This window comes from Lipotes vexillifer, unplaced genomic scaffold (assembly GCF_000442215.2).
Source record: "Lipotes vexillifer unplaced genomic scaffold, Lipotes_vexillifer_v1.1 scaffold1699, whole genome shotgun sequence".
Classification (NCBI taxonomy): Eukaryota; Metazoa; Chordata; class Mammalia; order Artiodactyla; family Lipotidae; genus Lipotes; species Lipotes vexillifer.
In genome coordinates this window covers 684,293-704,598 of record NW_006796961.1, presented here as the reverse complement: position 1 = coordinate 704,598, position 20,306 = coordinate 684,293, and the positions used below count along the sequence as shown (strand labels likewise).

The window sequence follows — 20,306 nt, the reverse complement described above, 5'->3', positions numbered from 1 at the left end:
GGAAGAGCATTCTGGACTTGAACTCATCTATTGACCCCTTTCCCACATCCATCACTTTATTTTTATGTTCCAGGTGATAGCAGCTTCTGCCAAATCCTGTACGACCACACCACCTACCCCCCGGCCCCTCCCAGTCCCCCTGGGCCCCAGAGCCCAGAGATGCCCCCTGTCCTCCCCACCCTCTGCCCCGAAGCGGCCCCAGCCCGGCCCTCTGGGGCCCCCGAGCACTCGCCTGCCATCGCCAAAGCCAAGGAGTTTGTGGCTGACATCTTCCGCAGGGCCAAAGAGGCCAAGGGTGGGACCTCGGAGGAAGTCCGGCCACCCCCCTGCCCGGGGCCCTCTAGCAGCCGCTGCCGCCTGCCCTCTGAGCCCCTAGCCCCAGGTGGGGAGGCGGTGCCCCGGGACAGCCCCCTTGCAGCAGAGGTGCCCGCCTCCGAGCCTGGATACATCAACTACACGAAGCTGTATTATGTGTTGGGGTCCGGTGAGGGGACGGAGCCAGAGGACGGTGAGCGGGGAGCCCACCTGGTGGGGTCCCAGGTGTGGGAGGCTGGCCTGGAGGGGCCTCTAGGCCTACCGCCATCCCTACCCCCACATCCTGCCCCCTCAGAGTTGGAGGATGACAAGATCTCCCTGCCCTTCGTGGTGACTGATCTCCGCGGCCGCAACCTACGGCCCATGCGGGAGCAGGCTGCCGTCCAGGTTGGTGCTGGCAGTGGGCAAGCCAGGGGGCAGCTCCCGGGGGACCTGCTGGGATGGCAGTTGGCGCAATCCTCCCCCTACCCCTCTGCCCACTGTCCACAGGGTCAGTACCTGACAGTGGAGCAGCTCACACTGGACTTCGAGTATGTCATCAACGAGGTCATCCGCCATGATGCCACTTGGGGTCACCAGTTCTGTTCCTTCAGCGACTACGATATTGTCATCCTGGAGGTGGGCCCAGGTGTCGGGCAGGGCAGGCCCAGGGCCTCCCAGCTCTGGGCAGCACTCTCAGTATGTGTCACCATCCACACCCCGCCCCCCAGGTCTGCCCAGAAACCAACCAGGTCCTCATTAACATTGGCCTGCTGCTCCTGGCATTCCCGTCCCCCACCGAGGAGGGCCAGCTCCGGTGAGTGGGCAGGGACCCCACCCTCACCCTTGCCCAGCGGGGTCCTGCACTCAAGACCTCAGTGGGGGGAAGGGGGGATGTGAGAAGACTCCCCCTGCCCTCCAAAACTTGGACTGGCCGCTCCATTACTGCTCCAAAGATAAAGGCCCCTCTGGGTAGCCTGGGTTCAAGCTCAGGGACCCTGTGGTCCAACTCCCTTTCTCCTCTGCTCACCATCCTTCCCCACTGTAGACCAAAGACCTATCACACCAGCCTCAAGGTGGCATGGGACCTCAACACGGGCATCTTTGTGACAGTCAGCGTGGGCGACCTCACTGAGGTCAAAGGGCAGACCAGGTGAGGCAGGGCCAGGGGCCAGGGCTGGGGGTGGGTTGGGGTTGGGCCAGGGTGAAGAGAACTGCTCACCCCCTCTCCCTCAGCGGCAGCGTCTGGAGCTCATACCGCAAGAGCTGCGTGGACATGGTCATGAAGTGGCTGGTGCCTGAGAGCAGCGGCCGTTATGTCAACAGGATGACCAACGAGGCGCTGCACAAAGGTGGGCCTCGTGACCTGATGACAGTCCAGGACTGAGGTCCTTATCCTGGGGCCAGGCCAGGCCCAGAGCACGCACTAATTCCTAAGTGTTGCTGAATGGAGGAGCACATTGGCTGAGCTAGTGGACGCGGTGGCATTGGGTGAGGGGAGGGCAGCCCAGGCCAAGGCCCGGGGGCCAGCTCAGGTGTGGCACCTGGGGGCCCCCGGCCAGTCATTCATTCAGACATTTTATTGAAAGGCTGCAGGCAGGAGGCAGAGGTAACTTTGCAGGGTGCCTGCCTTCCAGAACCTTTTGGGCCCATATCAAGTCAGGGGAAGAGGCCTCTCCGACAGCCTGGGCAGGCCAAGGTTCCAAGGCTTTGTCCCCACCCTTCCCTGCAGGGTGCTCACTGAAGGTTCTGGCAGACAGTGAGCGATACACGTGGATTGTGCTGTGAGGGCCCGGCCGCCCTGGACACTGACTCCAACTACCTCCGCGGCCTGGGAGCTGGCCGCCTTCCCGGCAGCCTCTGCCGACCGACTGATGACCGGCACTAGTGTTAGGCTGCGGGAAGGGGGCTGGGCAGGGCAGCCCCTGGTGGCCTGAGAGTCTGGACGCTTCTTATTTATGCCTATTTAAGTTGGAAAGGGGCGGAGGGAGGGAGCCCCCTGCCCCACCAGCCTTGAGCGCCTGCCTTCACCCTAAGCTGGGCGTGGGCCCTCGTTCCTCACTGAGTTTGCCCCTTTTCTCAGCTACGGGTGTGGACGTTGCCCCCCTACCCCCACCCCAGGGAGGCCAGATGGATCCCATACCCCTGCCCTGTCCACCCCCAGCCTCTCCCCCGACCTGAGGTGGGGAACCTCGTGGCCATCACACCTCCCCTTCCCGGCCCTGTTGTTCCTCTTCACATAATAAATGTTTTATTTCTGAACCTCACTGAATTCCCTTTACTGCCTGCCACTCAGGTGCTCGGGGCCCAGCTGGAGCCCCCAGCCCCAAGGTTCCCACCAAGGCCCGGCAAGTCAGCAGTAGCCAAATATCACAGCGGAATTTATTGTGTTTTAAGAAAGACTACAAAAAGGTAGAAAACAGCTCGGCACACTAGACTACCACACGCGTGGACACTTTCACCACCAGGAGAAGGGAGGCCCCGAGGGGTAAGGAGGGGGAGTCGGCAAGCCACCCCAAAAGCTGTAGCACACGGAGCACACAAAATAGTGATTTTTATACAATAGATCAGGTTTGTTTTTTCTTTTTTTCGCTTTTTGCCATAAACATCTATCTCACAGGTTGAAAACACTGAGAAAACCGGAACAGATAAGGCCATGATGGTTGGAAAAAAACCCAACAAGTTACCGACTCCGCTCAGGCGGCGCTCACAAATCGCACAATAGTCATGTGGAGGGCGGGGATCGCACGCGTGGAGGGAAGCGCGGTCTCCAGGGAGAGTAGGAGCGTAGAGATTCCATTACAAACCAGCGGCGAGGAGGGCCCAGGGCTCAGGGTCCAGGATCTGAGCGAGTGGAGCACCCGGCCCTGGCTGGGGCAGGCACGGGCACTTCCGGGCCCGCTGCCTGCAGCAGGTCCCTCTGGGCTTGGCACCCGGTCCAGCCTGCTGCTCTTTGGAAGCTGGAGGTGGTGCCCCTTCTGCCCTCCCCCTAGCCAGGCCGGGCAGTGCCCCCCTCTAGGGCTGCAGGGCAAGGGAGGGCCCAGCTCTGGAGAAGATGCGACACCCACAGCTTTAATTGCACTTATACCAAGGAGTGGGAAGCGGTGGGGCTGCTGGGGGAGGGATCCCGGGGCTGCTGCTGACAGTGGCGGGTCCCCAGGTGATGCCCACCTGCGCCCACCCGGGGCTCAGGGCTGGGCCTAGGACAGGCTGTGCAAAGCCAGCGAGCTGAATAAGTTAACAGTTCTGCAAGGGAGGGGGCCTGCCTGCCTGCCCCCTGGGGGGGTGGGGGTGGGGCTGGGGGAGGGAGATGCTGCGGCCTTTGGGGCCAAGGGCCAAGCTGGCTGCCCCAGGGGGCACCTGGGCACGTCGGCGGGTTCCTTAAGGCACGTCTTTTGTGTCAGAGTTTGCAGCTGCGGCTCCGCCCGGCCCTGTGATTCTGCCCGCTCCATCCGGGGCAGGGACCCCCTTACCTTCCCTGTCTCGGAGGCCCCCTCCCGGCCCCGGCCGAGGCTGGAGCGGTGACAGCGAAGCCACAGAAGCTGTGAGGGACCCTGGCGAGGAGGGGCAGCAGGGTAGGGCGGGCGGGGCGGCGGGGTGCGGCGGGGGAGGCCACAGGCTTAGCTGGAGGGCAGCGCCTGCACGAAGAGGCCACGTGCGTCTGTCCGCGCCAGCTTGGCCGGTGGCTCCAGAGCCTCGGGGCCCAGCGCGGGTGACTCGCCACCGGCCGCAAGCGAGATGTCCTGCGGCAGCTCGTCCTCACTTTCCTCCTCCTCTTCCTCCTCCTCGTCTGGGGTACACGGACCAGACCTGGCTCAGCGCGGGGCGGCGATGCCACCAGGCCGCCACATGGCTCCCCAACCGCCGCCTCCTCCACCCCAGCCTCGCTGTACGCCACCCCCTGGACTCTGGCCCTCGGTAGGGGCACGCTTTACCTACCTTTGTCCGGGTCCAGGGGGTTCAGCGTGGTGGCCAGGTTGGCGAACTGGAAGGAGGGGAGAGGAGAAGGAATGAGGGTCCTGCCTAGGGGCACCCCTCCCGTGCCCTCAGCGGACCCGCCGTGCGCACCTCGCCCATGACGGCAATGGGGGTCTCGCCCTTGGCCTGGGCCACGCGATGCTCGATCAGGTAGTACATGTACTCATCGTAGAGCAGCCGTATGAGATGGAAGGAGCCGAAGCTGGCGGCGCTGCGCAGAGTCAGGTCCCGGATCACCATGGAGCTGTGGGAGGCGACAAAGAGGAAATCCTCAGGCCGGGACCCGCCCCGCGCCCCTCTTCCCTGCCGTAAGGACCCCAGGCCCGAGCAAGCCCAGCTACCACCGCCCGGCCCCGCACAGGGTTCCCGGTCAGCGAGGGAAGGCGTCCCTCAGAGAGGGAGGAAGGCCCGAGCCCCGCCCACCACCAGCAGGACCCTCGACTTTCTAAAGGGCACCCGAGTCCCCCAGGGGGTGGGTCTTTCTCTGGTCCAGCCAGAGAGGGTGGGGCTGGGGCCCTCATCCAGCCCCACCCTCCTCGAAGAGGCGGAGCCTTCACTGGTCCCATTTTGGCCTGATCCCAAAGCAAAGGAGCCTTCTCTGGGTCCGGCCCTGGTAGGAGGTACGTCCTCCCGCCCAGCCCCTTCCCCGCCCGCATCCCGCCCAGCCAGCGCGCACCTGTAGAAGGACCACTTGAGGAGGAAGAGCTTAGCGGCCTTGGGAAAGCCGGGGCTGCCCTGGTAGGGCTTAAGCACTTGGCTCACGACGCCGTCCAGCCAGGCCGCCCACTGCTCCAGTGAGTTCTGCTGCTGCAGAGTCACTTTGAAGTCCTGCTCCAGCCGCTGCACCACGCGGTCCTCGCAGCGGCATACCCACGAGGCCTGCTCCTGGGACACAGCGGGCGGGTGCCCGGGGCTCAACCGCCGCCCCGGGCCCGAACCGCCGGGCCGCCCCGCGCTCGCCTGCCCCGTCCACACTCACCTGCACGTTGGCGAAGTCCACGCGGTTGAGATCGCTCAGCATCTGGTTGATCTGCGCGGTGTTCTGCAGCACAGCGCGCGCCGCCTGCGCCAGGTGGTTGAGCGACGTGTAGCGCCGCAGGGTCTGCGCGAGGGCGCCAGCCGCTGCCACCTGTGGGGCCCAGGGCTTGTGGCTTCCGCGGAACCCACCCCGCACAGCCCCCTGCCCCACCCGCTGCGACCTCTCTGAGCCTGTTTCTTTCTCCTAAAAGGGAGGAGTGTACCTTGTTGCTTCCGTTGGGAGATCAAAGGGTCGGGGTTTTCAAACTTTGGGCAACCACCCACCCAAGGAATGCCTCCAAAAAAAATCAATGTATTGTATCTGAACAGCATTATTATTTTTCATCAAAGGACACAAGTAAATCTCGGAGGGCATTGCCCAGAAAGGGCTCTACTTCCATAACCTTTGGTTTCCTTTTGTTTGTATTATTATTCCCTTGAATGTCAGCTTCGGGAGGGCCGGAGTTTTGTGCATCTTGGTCATTGCTGTGCTCCCAGCACTCAGAACCATGCTGAGCACACAGCAGGTGCTCAATAAATGCGTGTGGAATCAATGAATGAATAGGTAAGTCTTGCCCGTTCTGAAGGGCTCCCCCGGGATCCAGCTTCTACTCTCTCCACAGGCCCCCAACCCCAGCCCTGTGTCCAGCGTACCCAGGGGTCATTCTTCAGACATCCCTTTCTGTTTAGCTGTCTTGTTGGCATTTTCAGGGCTTTGAAAACAAACTTTTCTCTCTCTCTCTCTTTTCTTTTTTTTCTTTTTGCTCAAGAACAAGCACGCGCCATCTAATTTCTCACATCTTGGTAGTGAGTGAATGTGCAGCATTGACAAGGAGGGCTATTCTGATTCCTTATAGGTGTTTTCAGCTTGGCTTTTCTGTTGTGAGACTCTCTCTCTGTCTGAACACCGAAGGCACTTTCTCTTGAAGCCCTCTGAACAGAACTTCAAGTGTGCATTTGGTGTTTATTTTTTTAAGATGCCGCGTGGCATACAAAACACCACACGCAAGTTGTGTTTCGGAAGCGGGCTCCTGAGGAAGCTGGTGTGTAAAGACAACGCCCAGAGCTCACTCTGATGGGACAGACACGGGGACAAATCTTACCGCCTCTGTCAGGCAGAGGAGACGGAGGCCCCCAGCCCCCACCCCCAGCCGGGAGGGAGGCCCCGGGCTGTGGGCCGAGCTGGCCCCTCAGCCCCCCTCACGCCCTCACCTTCACCCGCAGCATCTCCTCAGGTATGTTCACCATGGCGTGGGTGAGCCAGCTCTCCAGGCTCTTGGCAAAGTTCCGGATCGCTTGGGTCAAGGCACCTGTGGGCGGTAGGGGGGCTGGTCAGGACTTAGGGGTGGGGTGGGGTGTGGGGACCGGGGGGCTGTGCACTTACTGGGGATGGGCCGCAGCACATCGGGGATGAGGATCTCCACCAGGCCCTGGTACAGCACGTTGTCACAGTGCTTGGTCCACTGGAGTACGGGCTCGAACTTGGAGAGGAGCACCAGGCTGGCCTTGGGCAGCCGCTTCTCGGCCTCATCGTGCCTGTGGGCACCCACCCCACCCGGGGGTCACGAGGACATTCCGTGGTCCTGTACCCAGGGCCAGAAGGGCACAGCACCCTCACCCCACCCTGGGGTCAGGCAGGTACTCTGTCTCTGGAAGACCCCCGGGGTCAGGCTGACACAGACCCCACTGCCCCCAGGGTCAGACAGGGATCTTAACACCCTGCACACTGGGGCACAGGCATCTACCCACCGCAGGGAGGAAATGGCTTGGTGGGGCATGCCATCCCAAACACCGAGCATCAGACCGGTACCAATGCACACTCTGGAGGCGGGCTCAGAAGGCCATGTGCACCCCACAAACTGCAGGGGTAGAGAGGAGCCCCCACTCCTGCATGAAGTCTGAGGTCTGGCTGCCCCAGCCTTGGGGGCTGACTCACATGGTACCCAACCTCCTCCCTTCATCCCCCCTCCCCCAAAGGCACTCACACAGCCAGCGGCGGTGCCTCGCTGGGCTGGCTCAGGTTGTACCTCCAGAAGGTTTTCCACAGCGTCTCCACCAGGGTGAACTGCAGGTTCACCATGACATCGACGATGGCCTGTTGGGGAGGCTGGATGCTCAAGGGGGCTGAGCGGCAGTGTGGCCCTCCCTCGCCCCTGCCCACTGCCCAGATGCCCTACCTCACAGTGTTCCCGGTACAGGACCTGGAAGGCCTTGATGTCCCCAGGCCCGATGCCTTCGGGCAGCGCTTTGCCCTGGAGATCGAGCTCTGAGAAGTCAGGAAGGCTCCTCGAGGCATCTGGGGGCAGAGAAGACACCGTGAGCCCCTTCATCCCCCAGCTGCCTGCCCGCTCGAGCCTCATCCTGGGATCCTGCTAAGTTGGCACCACTTTGCTACCAAGCAGAAGTTCCCCCATGTGCACTGGGTGCGAAGATGTTCCGGGAGGACAAGTGAACCATCTGCACACTCTCCGGGGGCCACAGACCCTGCCCTGGGCCCACCCCAGAGTCCAGGGAGCCCTCACCCAGAAACTGCTGGTACTGCTGGACCTGGGCGCTGATGTCCGACAGCCCAGTGGCCTGCTGTGGCCCCACGGCCACACCGTTGGTCATGCCCTCCATCTTCTGGATGGGTTTGAGCCTGGAGAAGGGATAGGCAGGGGCCTGGGGTGGAGATGGGCTGCCATGCCTTTCCCTGCCCGCCAGCACCGGGCCAGCCCTGCCCTCCTACCTCTGTTTTTGCGAGAAGGGTTGGCCCCGCATGGCCATGTGCTGCTGGTCCTCCATCAGCCGCAGCAGGGGTGAGCTGGCCTTGATGCGCAGGCCATAGTAGTGGTACTTGGAGTTGCCCCTGCGAGGGAGGCAGAGGATGAGGGCTGGGCTGGGGTTGGTCACCGATCGTCCACCGGGAGCTTCACATCACACCTGCCTCTCCTCTCTGCTAGGGGGCCGAACAGAGCCCAGGGGGTGAGACCCATATTTCCACAGAGCTGGGGGTGCTGGGCTGGGGAAGCCACAAGGATTATGGGTGCCAAGGAGAGGCCCCCAACTGCAGACTGAGCTCTGCGAAGACAGGGCCAGAGGCAGGGGCAGGCACTTAGCAGGTATTTGCTGCCTGCTAGTCATAACAATTTGCCAGGCACTGTTCTGAGCACTTAGCATATTCGAATCCACGTGTTCCTCATCCCTACCCTATGAAGGGTACTCCTAGCATCCTAGATTGACAGCTGAGGAAACTGAGGCACAGAGACATGCAGTACTTTGCCCAAGGTTCCGCACGTACACATGCATGAATGCATGAATGAGGTGATGTCTAAGGCCTAAGCTGGGAGCTGGAACCAAGAGAAGAGCGGGGCTCAGCCTGGAGAGGTGTGGGGGATTGCAAAGGAGAGGCAGGGAAGAGCGGGGGGGTGTTGCATAGGAGAGGCTGGGAAGAGCGGGTTCATGGGAGGGCTCCTTGCTCCTTCCTATGTGAATTCACTGACTCATAGGCCCTGACTAAGCACTGACCGTGTGTAGCCCCTGCACTCTCAAGGGACATGCATTTCAGCACTGGAAGACAGATCAGAAAGGAGAAGTAACATAAGAGGCATGTTGGATGGTGCTCAGTGCTAAGGAGAATAAAGTAAGGTGGGGTGGAGGCCAAGGAGGTGAGGGAAGGCTGGAGTTTCAGTTAAGGGGGTCAGGGGACGTTTGAGTCAGGAGGTGGGGAAAGGTACGTGAGGCAGAAGGCACAGCAGTGCAAAGGCCCTGAGGTAGGAGCATGCAAGCGTCAGAGGAGCTGTGAAGAGGTCAGTGGGGCTGGAGTGGAGTGAGTGAGGGGACAAGGGGAGCTGAGGACCTCGATAACTTAGGGTGAGGTTGGGCCTTGTGGCTGCTAGGGACTGTCAGGGGCAGGTGGCCCCACCTGGTGCCGAGACGTCGGGTGCGCAGGCCCATGAAGACAGAGCGGATGAGCTTGCCGAAGGAGGCGGCGTTGACGGGCTCCAGCTTCTGCTCCTGGCAGTGCAGCAGGTAGTGGCAGTAGAGGGTGCTCCGAGGCAGGCTCACGCCCTCGGCTGTCTCATAGTTGTCCAGGAGCCACTGAACCTGGGGCCCGAGGAGGGATGGAAGAATGCTAAGAATTGCTTCCATTTCTCAAGTGCTCGTTGCTAAGTGCTCTCCATATTTATTTCTGATTGTGATCTTGACAACCACACTGGAGAGGGTGTCATATCACAATCACCCATGGGAACTAAATCCAGTAGAACTCTCTAGAATTGCACTGTCCAAATCAGTCACCACCAGCCACACAGAGCTGTTAAATTAATTTACACCGAATGGAAAAAGCCAATGTCAAAAGGTCACGTAAAGTATGAGTCCATTCATAGAACATCCTCAAAATGACAGCATTAGAGAAATGGAGAACAGATTTGTGAGTGCCGGGGGTTAGGGATGCTGGGAGGGAGGAGGGCAAGGGTGACTACAAAGGGTGAGCAGGAGGGCTGTGTGGTGACGGAACAGTTCTGCATTTTGACTGTGATAGTGGTTTCCCAAACCTACCCGTGTGATAAAAAGACACAGAAGTAGACACCCTCACATTGTACCAATGTCAGTTTCCAAGCCAGATACTGTACTACAGTTACGTAAAATGTAATTAGTGGGGTAACCTGGGTGAAGGGTCCACAGGGACCTCTGTACTATTGTGCAGCTTCTGTGACTATAATTCTTTCAAAATAGTTTTTTTTAAAAAAACAGCTCAGTTCCTGGGACCTTGAAACTCACATTTCAAGTGCTCAACAGCCTCATGTGGCCGGAGGCCCCTGCACCAGGCAGCACAGAGAGAAAATATTTATCACTGGAGGATGTTCTATCGGACGGGCACTGGTCTAGCAAAGCATGTTTTCAGGACCCATTAGGGAGTCATGAAATCAGTTATGTGGGTTATGACCAGCATTAAAATATTAGACTTAGAAGCCAGGCTGCATGGGTGCATAAGGGAGGTCCTGTCTTCTGAGAAACCTTCTGTCTTGGTTATGGGATCCACAATGGGTCGCCATGGGAGACGGCAATAGTTAAAAATGAGGGGAAGGGACTTCCCTGGTGGTGCAGTGGTTAAGAATCTGCCTGCCACTGGAGGCGACATGGGTTCTATCCCTGGTCTGGGAAGATCCCACATGCCATGGAGCAGCTAAGCCCATGCGCCACAACTACTGAGCCTGTGCTCTAGAGCCCGTGAACCACAACTACTGAAGCCCGTACGCCTAGAGACCGTGCTCCGCAATGATAGAAGCCACCGCAATGAGAAGCCCGCACACCACAACGAAGAGTAGCCCCCACTCACTGCACCTAGAGAAAGCCCACACACAGCAATGAAGAACCAACGCAGCCAAAAATAAATGAATGAATAAAAAAAAAAAAAAAAAAAAAAATGAGGGGAAGCCATCGCTCCAGACGTCAAGCTCCAAGAGGACGGGGACCACCCCAGGACAACCCACCTACAGTCACAGAGCTGGTGAGGGGCCCAGTCAGGATTAGGATCTAGGGCTGCTCCACAGAGCCACGCTAGGCAGAGGAAGGTAATCTCGCTGCCTTCGGGATGGACATAGAACCTTGCTCGGGGCAGCTCCTTGCATGGTGGTGCCTGCATCTCCCTCCCCTTGCTATCTATCCGCCATCACCAGTTACTATCAGAGTAGATGACACTTCCTGGGTAATAGCTCCAAGAGCATCATGCATATTAGCTGAGGCCCAGAGAGGCTGAGTAACTTGTCTGAGGCCACACAGCGAGGATTCAATCCCAGGCCATCTTCACCTGAGCACCCTGACACCAGGCTAACCAGGCTCCTGCTGACGGTGGCCAGCAACCACCATTCACCACCCACCACTCCCACCCAGGGTCCCCCTCCCACCCTCACCTCCCCTGGGGCCTGGGTTGGCACTTACAGTGGCTGGTGAGGCACGGGTGGTGTGGGAGTAGGACTGGCTGGCACTGCCCAGCATGTAGCCGCCTTGGATCACGTAGGTGCCTGCTCCGCTGCCACTGCTGCTGCCACTGCCACCGCCCCCGCCACCGCCTCCCCCGCCGCCGCTGCTGCTGTTGCTGGCCCCACTCCCACTGCTGGTGGAGCTGGCGACGACCTGGCTGCCGGACACGTACATGGGCACAGAGCCACTGCTGGCCACCGCCTGGGAGGTGGCAGGTGTGCTGACCTGGGCAGCCGTGCCCGCGGCCTCGTAGTAGCTGGTGCCTGCTGTCTGCGTGTACAGCGGCGTCTCGGGGTAGGGGTAGGTGCTGGAGCGGCTGCAAAAGAAGTAGAGGGAGGGAGTCAGGGGACAAGAGCTGGGTGGCACAGGGGCATGACTGAGGGGGGGGAAGGAGAGCAGGAAGCAACAGCCCCGTGCATCACCCCAAGTGCATGATGGGCAAATTTTCACTTAATCCTCAAAGCGGCCCCCTGACTTGGGAGTCCCTACTTCAGATGGGAGGAAGTGGAACTGGAAGAGCTAAGTAACTTGCAATAGGCTACACACTTCAGTCAGTCATAAAAAGAACTACTGAGGGAATTCCCTGGTGGTCCGGCGGTTAGGACTCATGCTCTCACTGCCAGGGGCCCGGGCTCAATCCCTGGTCAGGGAACTAAAATCCCACAAACCATGCAGCGCAGCCGGAAAAAAAAAAAAAAAAAAAGAACTATTGAGTGCCTGCTGTATGCTGGGCACTGTTCTAGGTACGCTGGACCCAACAGTGGATGAGAGAGAAAAGGTCCCCCACAGGGGAGTTAATGCCTTAGCGAGGGAGCCAGAGAAGAAGCCAAGTGCAAAGGTAAATTGAGGGCACTTCGGAAGGTGGTACGCACCACGGTATGTGAGGCAGGAAGAGGGTGCTGGAGAAGTGGGGGCTCTACTTCTAAATCCAGCAGCCGTCACCCTGAGGGGCTGGTAAACAATGACTATTGGGGTACAGATGTGTTTCCCTTTGACCCAGAAACCCACCCCACCCCGGAGAGTTCTCCAGCTATCCCAGGATCTGCATCAGGTCACGTGAGCTCAAGGCTGCAAATCTTAGCGAGAGAGTAAAAATGACTGGGGGGGGGGGTCCATCTTTAGTGGGATGTCAAGTTAAAAGGTGATGGAATCCCACACAGGGGTGGGGGAGGAGGAAGAAAGTCTTGGGGTTCTGCCAAAGAACAGGCTCCAGAACATTCAGTTAGGTGAACAGGAGAGGCGGGGAAGGGCGCAGAGAGTGGGAAGAAGGGGGAGATCACACGGCATTTCATACCTATATCTGCCATCTGTGAGGGTGGAGGGCCCGCGGACTGGGGGCAGGCACTTCACCAAACGTGGCTGGACACAGTTTTTATTTTTGAGCCCTCTCAACGTATTAGTGATTTAAAAACGTAAGTTAAATTTTCAGAATCCAGAAAGGGAGGGAGGCCCATCAGGAGTGGCCTGGCTCAGAAGGTGCTGAAGGATGCAGCGGAGGGAGTCTTGGGGGCCTCTGCGGGCAGCAAGGAGAGGGACTGGGCTGGGGGATGTGATCACTTGAGGTGCGCAGCATTGCCCATCAGACACCAGGATGCAGCTCTTGATCACTGTGCCCTGGTTCGCATCAGTTCACATCTACTGCACGAGTGACACCCACAGTGCGTGACCTGCGCAGGGACTGGTAAGTGCCCATGCCCCCCTCGACAGGAGCCAAAACTGGCCCAGCACCCTACACGCAACACGTGCTCCCAGAAAACACTGCTTTGGTAACTGTTTGCTGAGTGACTGAATAAATGAATGTGTGTATTTCTGGACACAAGCTGGCCAGGGACGGAGGCCCAAGGGCTGTGGCTTTGATCGGCGTGGGGATCTGGACCAGCAAAGGGCTGGGAACATGGTAATGACCCACTATGAGAGAGAGATAAGATACAGTGTCCTCAAAAACTTCACATAGCAGAAGAATCTGATGGCAACAATGGACTCTGTGTGATCAAACACATCATCACAGAAGGAAGAACTGAACCAGAAGCAAAAGACAGACCAGGACTTCCCTGGTGGCGCAGTGGTTAAGAATCCGCCTGCCAATGCAGGGGACATGGGTTCGAGCCCTGGTCCAGGAAGATCCCACATGCCACGGAGCAACTAAGCCCTTGCACCACAGCTACTGAGCCTGCGCTCTAGAGCCCGCGAGCCACAACTACTGAGCCTGTGCGCCACAACTACTGAAGCCCGTGCGCCTAGAGTCCATGCTCCGCAACAAGAGAAGCCACTGCAATAAGCCCGTGCACCACACCGAGAAATAGGCCCCGCTCACAGCAACTAGAGAAAGCCCGTGCGCAGCAACGAAGACCCAATGCAGCCAAAGATAAATAAATAAATAATTTTATTAAAAAAGAAAAAGAAGCAAAAGACAGACCAGGAGAGGCAGAAGAGCCCCTGGGGGCCCTCGGGAGCCCGGCTCCTGTTTGGAATGTCCTCTGTGGTCCCTGCCAGCTCTGGTCAACTGCACAGATAAGAGAGACTGGCAGCACTGGAAATAAATCAACAGAACTATGAGGTAGCTGTATGCTGTAGACCACGACTCAGGTGCCAGGGTCACACCCTTTGGGGTCAGCCACAGCATCAGGACCCAGAGACCAAGTCATTCCATGAGCTAATCCACCCCCAGTGTCATGCCCACAAGAACAGGTGGCAGGGACATAAGAAAAAAATCAGGCAAATGCAAAAAAAGCCAAATGAAGCTTCCACAAACTGAAACAACAACTAGAGGCTATAAGCCCTGGAATTATTACCACGGAGAAGGGGAGATCCTTCTCCATGGTAATATATATGGAGCATCCCCAGCAAGGAGCCAGAGCCGGGGTTAAGGCAGGCCTGGGGCTGACATCTGCCTGATGCGGCACATGCTGACGCTGAGCTGTGTGCAGCACCAGTGAGTGGAAGTCACCTACGTGTTGTGTTGACTGGGTGGGGACTGGCTATGTCATTCATGCTGCAGCTGTATGGTGGAGTATCACACAGCAGTTAAAGAGGGTGACTGGGACCCACATGGTCTAAGAGCTTCGAGCTACATGGCAGGGGAAGAGATAGGGGACAGAACACGCTGCCTCTGTTTCTGAACAAAGAAAGGGGGTAATTTCTATTCTCAGAGCATCTCTGGGAGGAAACAAAGAAATGGGCCACAGTCTCCCCTCTGGGGCAGGTTTGGGGGTCAGAAGTGAAGGAAACTCTTTTTTCACAGTTTAACATTCCCTATTCCTTAGAAATTTTTATCTTGTAAAATTAAAAAAAATTTTTTTTCCATTTTTGTTTTCTGTTTTTTTGCATAGAACCAGACCAACCTGATTCCAAAGCTCTTAATGCTTTGCTTGGGATGCCCTTCCCAACTTGCCAGGGTCCCCTCTGCTTTACCGCCACTTGAGGCCTTGAAGGCTGGCTGGTCCGCTGGGGGCTGGGGCCTCAAGTCCCAGGGGGTCCAGAGCAGACCCATGCCCCTCCTCCTGTCCCTTCCCCCAGTCCCCTCCCCACTCACATGGCGCTGGCCGTGTAGCTGGCATCACTGCCCTCCACATACTGCACTTGGCTGGAGTACACATGTGGGACTGGCACCTGCTGGAGCTGCTGCACCTGGCACAGGAGGAAGGGTACACAGAGGGTCAGGGGTGGGCCAGCTCCTCGCCTCTGCTTCTAAAAGTCTGGCAGCTCCCCAGCTGGAAGACTGCACTTCTGGGCTCTCTGAATACCCTGGACGGGGCCAGGGCTGGGAATCAGACACAGCTGTGTCAGGAGAAGCCAGGACTCTCTGCTTGGGCTGGGGACAGTAAAGGTAGGGCCTGAGGTGCGCAGAGGGGACCCCAGACAGGGTCCTACCGTAGGCGTGAAAGTTGAAACCCAGCGGCAGAGCCAAGTCCTGGTACAAGGCTGCCACTAAAGCCGGAGCCTGAAACTACAGACATGGCTTCAGGGCTGGAGCCTGCATCAGGGACGGACCCCTGTCTACAGGGACGGGGCCTGGAAACCTTGAACCGGATGCTAGGGGCGGAGCCGGGGCCAGGGGTGGGGCCCCGTTTGTGGACCAGAATCTGGAACTACTGACAAAGTCTTAGGGGCGGGGCCTGAGTTCCCCACCCCATCCCCCACCCCAGTCTGTAGTGGCAGAGCCTGGGACCTGGAGCCCGATTTAGGGGGAATCAGAGGCGGGTCCCCAGACTGGCTGGGTGGAGGTGGGGTCTACAGGGCCTGCGGGGCCGGGCGCGGGCCGGGGCCGGCGGATCCCGCCCCCGCCCGCTCTTTGCACCCCGCCCATGCGTCCGCCACCTACTTTGAGGGCCGTGGCGGCCGTGCCGAACACTAGCACTTGGGGGACTCTCTGGATCCTGACCCTCTGGTCGGGGCTGGCTCGGGCCAGGAGCCCGGGCCGTGGCTCGAGGACCACTTTCTGCTGCGGCAGGAGCAGGTGCTGGGGCAGCACGCCCACCAGCTCCACCCACTGCTCGGCGCCCGGCTCGTAATGGGGCGGCGGCGGCTCGGGGCTGCCTAGCTGCGGGGCCTCCCCGCTGCACGCTGGCGGTTCCGGGGCCAGCACGCCCGGCCCGGGCCCAGGCGTGGGCGGCCGGGGCGGCGGCTCCGGTGGCGGCGTGGGCCGGGGCTCTTGCTGTTCTGCCTTCCTAGCGGGAAACTGACTGCCTGAGCTCTGGAGGACAAACAGAGACACTGGGGGGTCACCGGGGGCGGCCGCGGGTGGGGCAACAGGCCTCCACCGCCCACGAGGCTGCTGAGCTCACTCAGCAACCCGACCAGAAGATCCCCACCCCGTGTGAGGGAAGGGAGAACCGAGATTTCTCTCAGCAAAACCTGGGCCTTAAACTGCCAGGTGCCCGGAAAGAGTAAGGCTCCAGGACCTGGTCCGCAGCCCACGGCCGGAGGTGGAGCCCAGGATGGGGCTGGGGTTCTGAAGGCTCCAGCTGCCTCCCCACCTACCCACCCACATCCCCCCAGGGGAGCTCCACTCCCTCCCTGCGGCCTGAGGGGCCTGCACCCCTCCCCAGCTCAACCCAGGCCTAGCCCCAGTTTGCCCAGAGGTAGGTGGGGGAGACACACACCTCTTGAGCCACGTGGACCGGCTGGAGCCCTTGCACTGTGAGCTGCTGCACGGGGCCAGCTTTGGGCACTTGTGGAGTGGCCTGGACCACGGACCTCTGGGGAAGGAAAGGCAAGTCAGACTATGGTAACCATGGCGATGATGGCTGCCCACCTGCCCCTAAGCACCACCCCCTGCCCACGTGAACTCATGTAAGCCTCACAGCAGCCCCATAAGGAAAGATGCCACCTTTCTCCAGCTTTTCACTGCTGGCCCTGCACCTAGTGCCTTCAGGTTCATTATCAGGTTGCCTCTGGGAGCCATGTTACAGGTGTGGAACCCAGGCTCAACAAGGTGAGGCTGATGGGAAGCAGCCCTGAGCTGAACTTGGGACGACTGAGGGGTTCCCTGCCCTCTACCCCCACTCCCTACGTGGGTTATCCCGCACGCCCATGATGCTGGCTGTCCTTACTTCCACGCTATGGAGGGGATGCCGGCCTTATCCTCAGGGCACAGAGTGAGGGACAGAGGCTGGGAGGCGGGAAGCTGCTGAGTGATGGGGCCAGGACTTGAACCCAGGCCTAGAGGTTCAGAGGGATTCTGGTGCCAGGCAGGAGAATATCTATGAATCCTTCAGGGTGGGGTTTCTGCTTTCCTCCAGGGAAAGGGTCTATGGCTTTCATCTGGTTCTCCAAGGCACTGGGAACCTCCCAACCTGAGTGGTAACAACCAGATGGCAGACAGCCCTTGCCTCTTAACCTGCTCTGGCTGCCGTGGCTGGCAGCTCAGAGTGAGGCCTCCTCCAGAAGACTGGGCATGGTTTTGGAGGCTGAGGCCTCTCCCTGAGCCCCTTAGGGGTGAGCCAGGACTTGGCCTTGGGGTTTTCTCCAGGCAAATGGGCCCAGAGAGGCCAAGGCTGTTTCTCGAAGCTGTTTCCAGTGCCTGTTCAGTGTTAGGTGCTTTCCACGAGGACGCACTTCATCCTCACGGCGGCCCCAACCACCCTGCTCCCAGGCCCTCGGGGAGGAGCTGTAACGTAGGTGAGAACACGGAGTCTGGAGAGAAGCAGAGGTGCTTGCCAAAGGCCTAGGTGGCAGGCTGGGGCTGGACCCCCATCTGCTTTTCTCTCACAGGCCTTCCCCACTGCAACTCCCACTGACAACTGAAGGAGGATGCAGAGGCCGCCTGGCCAGCACCCTCGCCCCTGCCACTGCCCGCCTTTGCCTGGCACCTCTTGGGTGACGGGGACACTCTGCTGGACGCCGTGGACTTGCAGCTGCTGAGGCACCGTGCCCGTGGGGGCCCCAGCCGTCTTGCTGGAGGAGCTATTGGCCTGCACTGGCGACCGCTGCAATGGAAGGAGACACGGTGTGTGTGTGGAGCAGCCGGGGCCTGACAAAACCCTGCTCGAAAGGGCTGTCCAGAGAGCTATTAGGGGAGGGCAGCAGCCAGAGGGGACGTAGCCAACCACCTAAGCTGGTAACCATCCTTTGCATCCAAATGCCTGGTCCCCACCACAGCCCCAGTCATCCCAGATGCAAGGCTCAGAGTTCAGACCCATCTTCCCCAGCGAATAGGGCTGGGACTCTAGCCTCAGCTCATGGGCCACCTGCTGCCTCCATCATCAGATGGGCTGCAGCCCTGAAGTGAGAGAGGATAGGTGAGGGCACCCCCTACTTTCCAGATGATTTGCTGATGCACAGATGGGAAGGGACGTGTGCAGGGCCACATAGTTGTGAGTGATGGCAGCAGGTGCTGACCCCGGGTGAGCTGGCTGCAGAGCCCGACAGCTCTGGGTCGTGCTGTGTCACAGTAGGTATCATTAACTGTTTTACACATTTCTAACTCTGGGCTCAGTAGGCTCTGAGGGCCTGCCCAGAGTCCCCAGGACTGAATGGCTGAGCCAGGGATCTGACCTTGAGCTCTGATTGCTGACACCCATGCTCCTGGCCACCCACGGCTCGCCTGCCTCCACACCCTCACTGGTATTCAGGGGTCCCTGGATTCCATCCTGTGGTCGGAGGAGGAACCTCTACCCACCCTGTCAAGGGAAGAGGGGCCCACTTTGTCTCCTGGGATGCAGTGCCCTGAGCTGGAGCTTCAAGGCCCATCTCGATCCAGGGGAGAAGCTGCCTCCTCCTCCTGGAGCCGGGCTCAGCTCAGAGCCAGCAGGGCTGGGATCTGGCGGCCGAGCCACCCCAGCCAGGGTCAACAAGGACTTGGGAGGAGTGAGTCCTGACTCCTCTGGGGAGAGGGGTGGGGAGGGTGGCCAAAGGGGCTGCCACCTACCTCAGGAGGTGAGTGCACCTGCTGCGTCCCATGCACCGTCAGGGACACCTGGCCACTCTTGCCGCCCGGGACTGTGCTCTGCACCACCAGACGCTGTGTGGGGAGAGCCTGGAGCCAGAAGGACCACAGTTCACTGACAATGGCCTGTGTTTTGTTTTTGTTTTTTCTGTTGTTTTTTTTTGCTGTATGCGAGCCTCTCACTGTCGTGGCCTCTCCCATTGCAGAGCACAGGCTCCAGATGTGCAGGCTCAGTGGCCATGGCTCACGGGCCCAGCCGCCCCGCGGCATGTGGGATCCTCCTGGACCCGGGCACGAACCCGTGTCCCCTGCATCGGCAGGCGGACTCTCAACCACTGCGCCACCAGGAAAGCCCCGGCCTGTGTGTTTTTTTTGTTTTTTGTTTTTTTTTTCTTGCGTTATGCGGGCCTCTCACTGTTGTGGCCTCTCCCATTTGCGGAGCACAGGCTCCGGACGCGCAGGCTCAGCGGCCATGGCTCACGGGCCCAGCCGCTCCGCGGCATGTGGGATCCTCCCGAAACGGGGCACGAACCCGCGTCTCCTGCATCGGCAGGCGGACTCTCAAGCACTGCGCCACCAGGGAAGCCCCGGCCTGTGTGTTTTTAATGAGCACCTGTGCCGTGCCAGGTGCCGTTCTAGTGCTGCATGCCTGCTAGCTCACAGAATCGCCCTGACAGTCCTGATGCTGCAGTCACTCCCCCACTTCACAGAGGTTTAGGACAGTGAAAGTACTTGCCCGAGATCCTGGAGCCCATGTGCAGCAGAGCTGGAGTTTGTGTTCAGGGAGCCTGGCTCCACAGGGCATATGAAATGTGCTCTCACCCTTGAAACCTGACAGGACTTTGTCCCAGTCCACGCTGGATGCCGGCACCCGGTCTGTAGCCTTCCAGGCGACAGACCACCAGGCACTCACGCCCCTGTGCTGGCTATGGGTTCTTGGTTCCTAACCGGCTTTGGCTTCTCTGCTTTGGGACACTGGGGCTGGACCCACCAGCCACGTTCCTTACTGTCAATCCTCAGGTCTCTCCGTTAAGATGACTCCTGCAGCTCTTCCTTCCCCAATGGGCCCTGACTGACACGGCCTCACCGGCTGGAGGCAGCAGGTCGGGCAGCCCCTGGATAGGCCCCATAGCCTCAGTGCTGGTGAGGGTAGATAAGAGCAGGCCACAGGGGTGGGTTCGGCACCCTGGGGAGGCTCTGAGGATGGGGGCTGGATGCGGGGCACTTACCTGTTGGGGCACCGGGATGTTGGTGAGCTGGAGGGGTGACACGTGGCCCGGCTTGGTCTGCACACTCGTCTGGACCAGCAGCCGCTGAGGGGGAAGGAAGGACCTGAGCCACGCTGGCTTCCCCAGGGAGGCCCAGCCCGGGGCGGGGAGGGGGGGGGATTTGTTGGGGCAGCAGCAGTGAACATCTTGATAAGAACAGGTGAGCAGATGGTTTGGGCAGCAGGACCGGGGGGAAGCAAGGTACCCACAGCCACAGCCTCGCTGCCCCCCTCAGGTGCCCTCTCTACACACCCCTGGGGGAGGGGTGTGTGTCCTACCTGCTGGGTGCCCTGCACCTGCTGCACCACCTGAGTGGGGACTCCAGTCTGGCTGGCCGTGGAGCCCGGGCTGGCCTCTGACACAGTCTCGCTGGCCCGCATGGCACCTTCCGGAGGGAA

General features: G+C 59.8%; 2 protein-coding genes across 2 annotated transcripts in view; one reads left to right on the top strand and one right to left on the bottom strand.

Moving 5' to 3' along the window:
• DCAF15 (DDB1 and CUL4 associated factor 15) overlaps positions 1-2,561 on the top strand; it is an 8,500-nt gene extending 5,939 nt beyond the window's left edge. Inside the window, exons 7-13 of the mRNA XM_007469063.1 lie at positions 74-508; positions 611-702; positions 805-933; positions 1,026-1,111; positions 1,343-1,447; positions 1,531-1,646; positions 2,027-2,561. Coding sequence (XP_007469125.1) covers positions 74-508; positions 611-702; positions 805-933; positions 1,026-1,111; positions 1,343-1,447; positions 1,531-1,646; positions 2,027-2,082 — 1,019 coding nt within the window. The 3' untranslated portion in view covers positions 2,083-2,561. The remainder of the gene's footprint in view (positions 1-73; positions 509-610; positions 703-804; positions 934-1,025; positions 1,112-1,342; positions 1,448-1,530; positions 1,647-2,026) is intronic.
• A 1,353-nt stretch (positions 2,562-3,914) lies between these two features.
• Positions 3,915-20,306, bottom strand: part of RFX1 (regulatory factor X1) — a 29,663-nt gene continuing 13,271 nt past the window's right edge. The window contains exons 3-21 of the mRNA XM_007469115.1: positions 20,187-20,293; positions 19,870-19,953; positions 18,623-18,730; positions 17,565-17,681; positions 16,356-16,451; positions 14,786-14,880; positions 11,212-11,569; positions 9,194-9,375; positions 8,018-8,137; positions 7,812-7,927; positions 7,467-7,585; positions 7,275-7,384; positions 6,674-6,825; positions 6,502-6,599; positions 5,252-5,401; positions 4,949-5,157; positions 4,363-4,516; positions 4,234-4,279; positions 3,915-4,084 (exon numbers count right to left, since the gene is read on the bottom strand). Coding sequence (XP_007469177.1) covers positions 3,915-4,084; positions 4,234-4,279; positions 4,363-4,516; positions 4,949-5,157; positions 5,252-5,401; positions 6,502-6,599; positions 6,674-6,825; positions 7,275-7,384; positions 7,467-7,585; positions 7,812-7,927; positions 8,018-8,137; positions 9,194-9,375; positions 11,212-11,569; positions 14,786-14,880; positions 16,356-16,451; positions 17,565-17,681; positions 18,623-18,730; positions 19,870-19,953; positions 20,187-20,293 — 2,591 coding nt within the window. The remainder of the gene's footprint in view (positions 4,085-4,233; positions 4,280-4,362; positions 4,517-4,948; positions 5,158-5,251; positions 5,402-6,501; positions 6,600-6,673; positions 6,826-7,274; positions 7,385-7,466; positions 7,586-7,811; positions 7,928-8,017; positions 8,138-9,193; positions 9,376-11,211; positions 11,570-14,785; positions 14,881-16,355; positions 16,452-17,564; positions 17,682-18,622; positions 18,731-19,869; positions 19,954-20,186; positions 20,294-20,306) is intronic.